This window comes from Entelurus aequoreus, linkage group LG09, assembly GCF_033978785.1.
Source record: "Entelurus aequoreus isolate RoL-2023_Sb linkage group LG09, RoL_Eaeq_v1.1, whole genome shotgun sequence".
NCBI lineage: Eukaryota > Metazoa > Chordata > Actinopteri > Syngnathiformes > Syngnathidae > Entelurus > Entelurus aequoreus.
Genome location: NC_084739.1, coordinates 74,040,358 through 74,042,857, shown reverse-complemented (window position 1 = coordinate 74,042,857; position 2,500 = coordinate 74,040,358). Strand labels below are relative to the sequence as shown.

Below are 2,500 nucleotides of genomic sequence, written 5' to 3'. Positions count from 1 at the left end.
TATATATTTACGTATATATGTACATATAAGTATACATATACATACATTAATACATATATACGTAGACGTATACATATATACGTAGACATATACATATATACGTAGACGTATAAATATATACGTAGACATATACATATATACATACATATATATACATGCATACATATATATATACACATACATACTGTACATACATACATATATATATATACACATACATATATAAGTATATATACACATACATACATACATACATGTATACATACATATATATACAGTACATGTATATTTGCCTTTAATTAAATGGCTCAAAATGCATTTGCATTAAATGCAAAACATCAGAGATTAAACATTATTTTGTAATATTTAATTGTTATTAGTGTTATTGTTTTCAAATATTTTGAGCTGAACCAAATAAATATAAATATAGTGTATCAATGTTGTATGTATTATGATCTACCTTTTAGTTTCTCCTCCTTTCTTATGAGAAGAAACTAAAATATCATAAATAATATGCATAATATTGATAATGTAGAGAAGATAAATATTTGAAAATACTTCTTACAGACGTTCAAACACAAACAAAGTAACACTAATAAAAACCGAACTAAAGTATCACAAAATAATATTTTATAAAAAAAAAAAAATTCTGATGTAAATCAAATATATATGATTTATTTTATTTAAGAACATTAAATCAATTAAATAGAAAATAAAAATAATGAAATACACTTATTGTGTCATTAAAGGACTGTGTATAGTCTTGTAATGTCAACATAGATTGAAACTAAATTAAATACATTTGAATTCAAAATGTTCCATCTACATTTTGGTATCAACAATATATTTAATACTTGCAATATTTTACTTTGATTTGATTAGTGTTGCAAATCTATAAAATGGTATTTAATATAAATTTTAGAATTCCCCCTTCGGGAGGAATGAATAATCTCATTAAATAAATTGGCAGCAGACTTCAGAAAATGGCTATGACTCAGTATGTGCCTTGGAGCTAGTCATTCTATTATTAATAATAAATACAGATCAATAAATATCGATCAAAGTCTTCCTGTTACTGTACCCGTCCATAAGGCAGGTGGCAGCTTTCCAGGGCGTTCTCCACCCGCTTTCTGTCCAGGGAAAACAACCGAACGATGCTGGGGAAAAAATAAAACACAACAATAATAATATCAATAATTATTAATGTAACTTCTCCCACTAAAACATCATTCTGACCAAATGCTAGAATACATGAATTTAGTGAAAATAGAAGAAATTGCGTGCTTATTGGAGGACTTTTAAGATGTTAACTGGCTGGCCAGCCTTGCTCCAGTAAACACTCTGCAGGACTGCTTGTATCGCACATGATATCACACACAAGTAGAAACGCTGCACGACTGCTTGTATCACACATGATATCACACACAAGTAAACACTCTGCAGGACTGCTCGTATTGCACATTATATCACACACGACTAAACACGCTACAGGACTGCTTGTATCGCACATGATATCACACACAAGTAGACACACTGCGGGACTGTTTGTATTGCACATGATATCACACACATGTAAACACGCTGCAGGACTGTTTGTATCGCACATGATATCACACACAAGTAAACACTCTGCAAGCATGCTTGTATCGTACATGATATCACACACAAGTAGACACGCTGCAGGACTGCTTCTATCGCACATGATATCACACACAAGTAAACACGCTGCAGGACTGCTTTTATCGCACATGATATCACACAAGTAAACACGCTGCAGGACCGCTTTAATCGCACATGATATCACACACAAGTAAACACGCTGCAGGATCGCTCGTATTACACATGATATCACACACGATTAAACACGCTACAGGACTGCTTGTATCACACATGATATCACACACAAGTAGACACGCTGCAGGACTGCTTCTATCGCACATGATATCACACACAAGTAAACACGCCGCAGGACTGCTTTTATCGCACATAATATCACACACAAGTAAACACTCTGCAGGATCGCAAGTATTACACATGATATCACAAACGATTAAACACGCTATAGGACTGCTTGTATCGCACATTATATCACACACAAGTAGACACGCTGCAGGACTGCTTCTATCGCACATGATATCACACACAAGTAAACACGCTGCAGGACTGCTTTTATCGCACATGATATCACAAAAGTAAACACGCTGCAGGACTGCTTTTATCGCACATGATATCGCACACAAGTAAACACGCTGCAGGATCGCTCGTATTACACATGATATCACACACGATTAAACACGCTATAGGACTGCTTGTATCGCACATGATATCACACACAAGTAGACACGCTGCAGGACTGCTTCTATCGCACATGATATCACACACAAGTAAACACGCTGCAGGACTGCTTTTATCGCACATGATATCACACACAAGTAAACACGCTGCAGGACTGCTTTTATCGCACATGATATCACACAAGTAAACACGCTGCAGGACTGCT

The 2,500-nt window shown here is 34.6% G+C and overlaps 1 protein-coding gene across 1 annotated transcript in view; it reads right to left on the bottom strand.

Moving 5' to 3' along the window:
• plcb1 (phospholipase C beta 1) overlaps positions 1-2,500 on the bottom strand; it is a 58,709-nt gene that overhangs the window by 46,638 nt on the left and 9,571 nt on the right. The window contains 1 exon segment of the mRNA XM_062059313.1: positions 1,082-1,157. Coding sequence (XP_061915297.1) covers positions 1,082-1,157 — 76 coding nt within the window.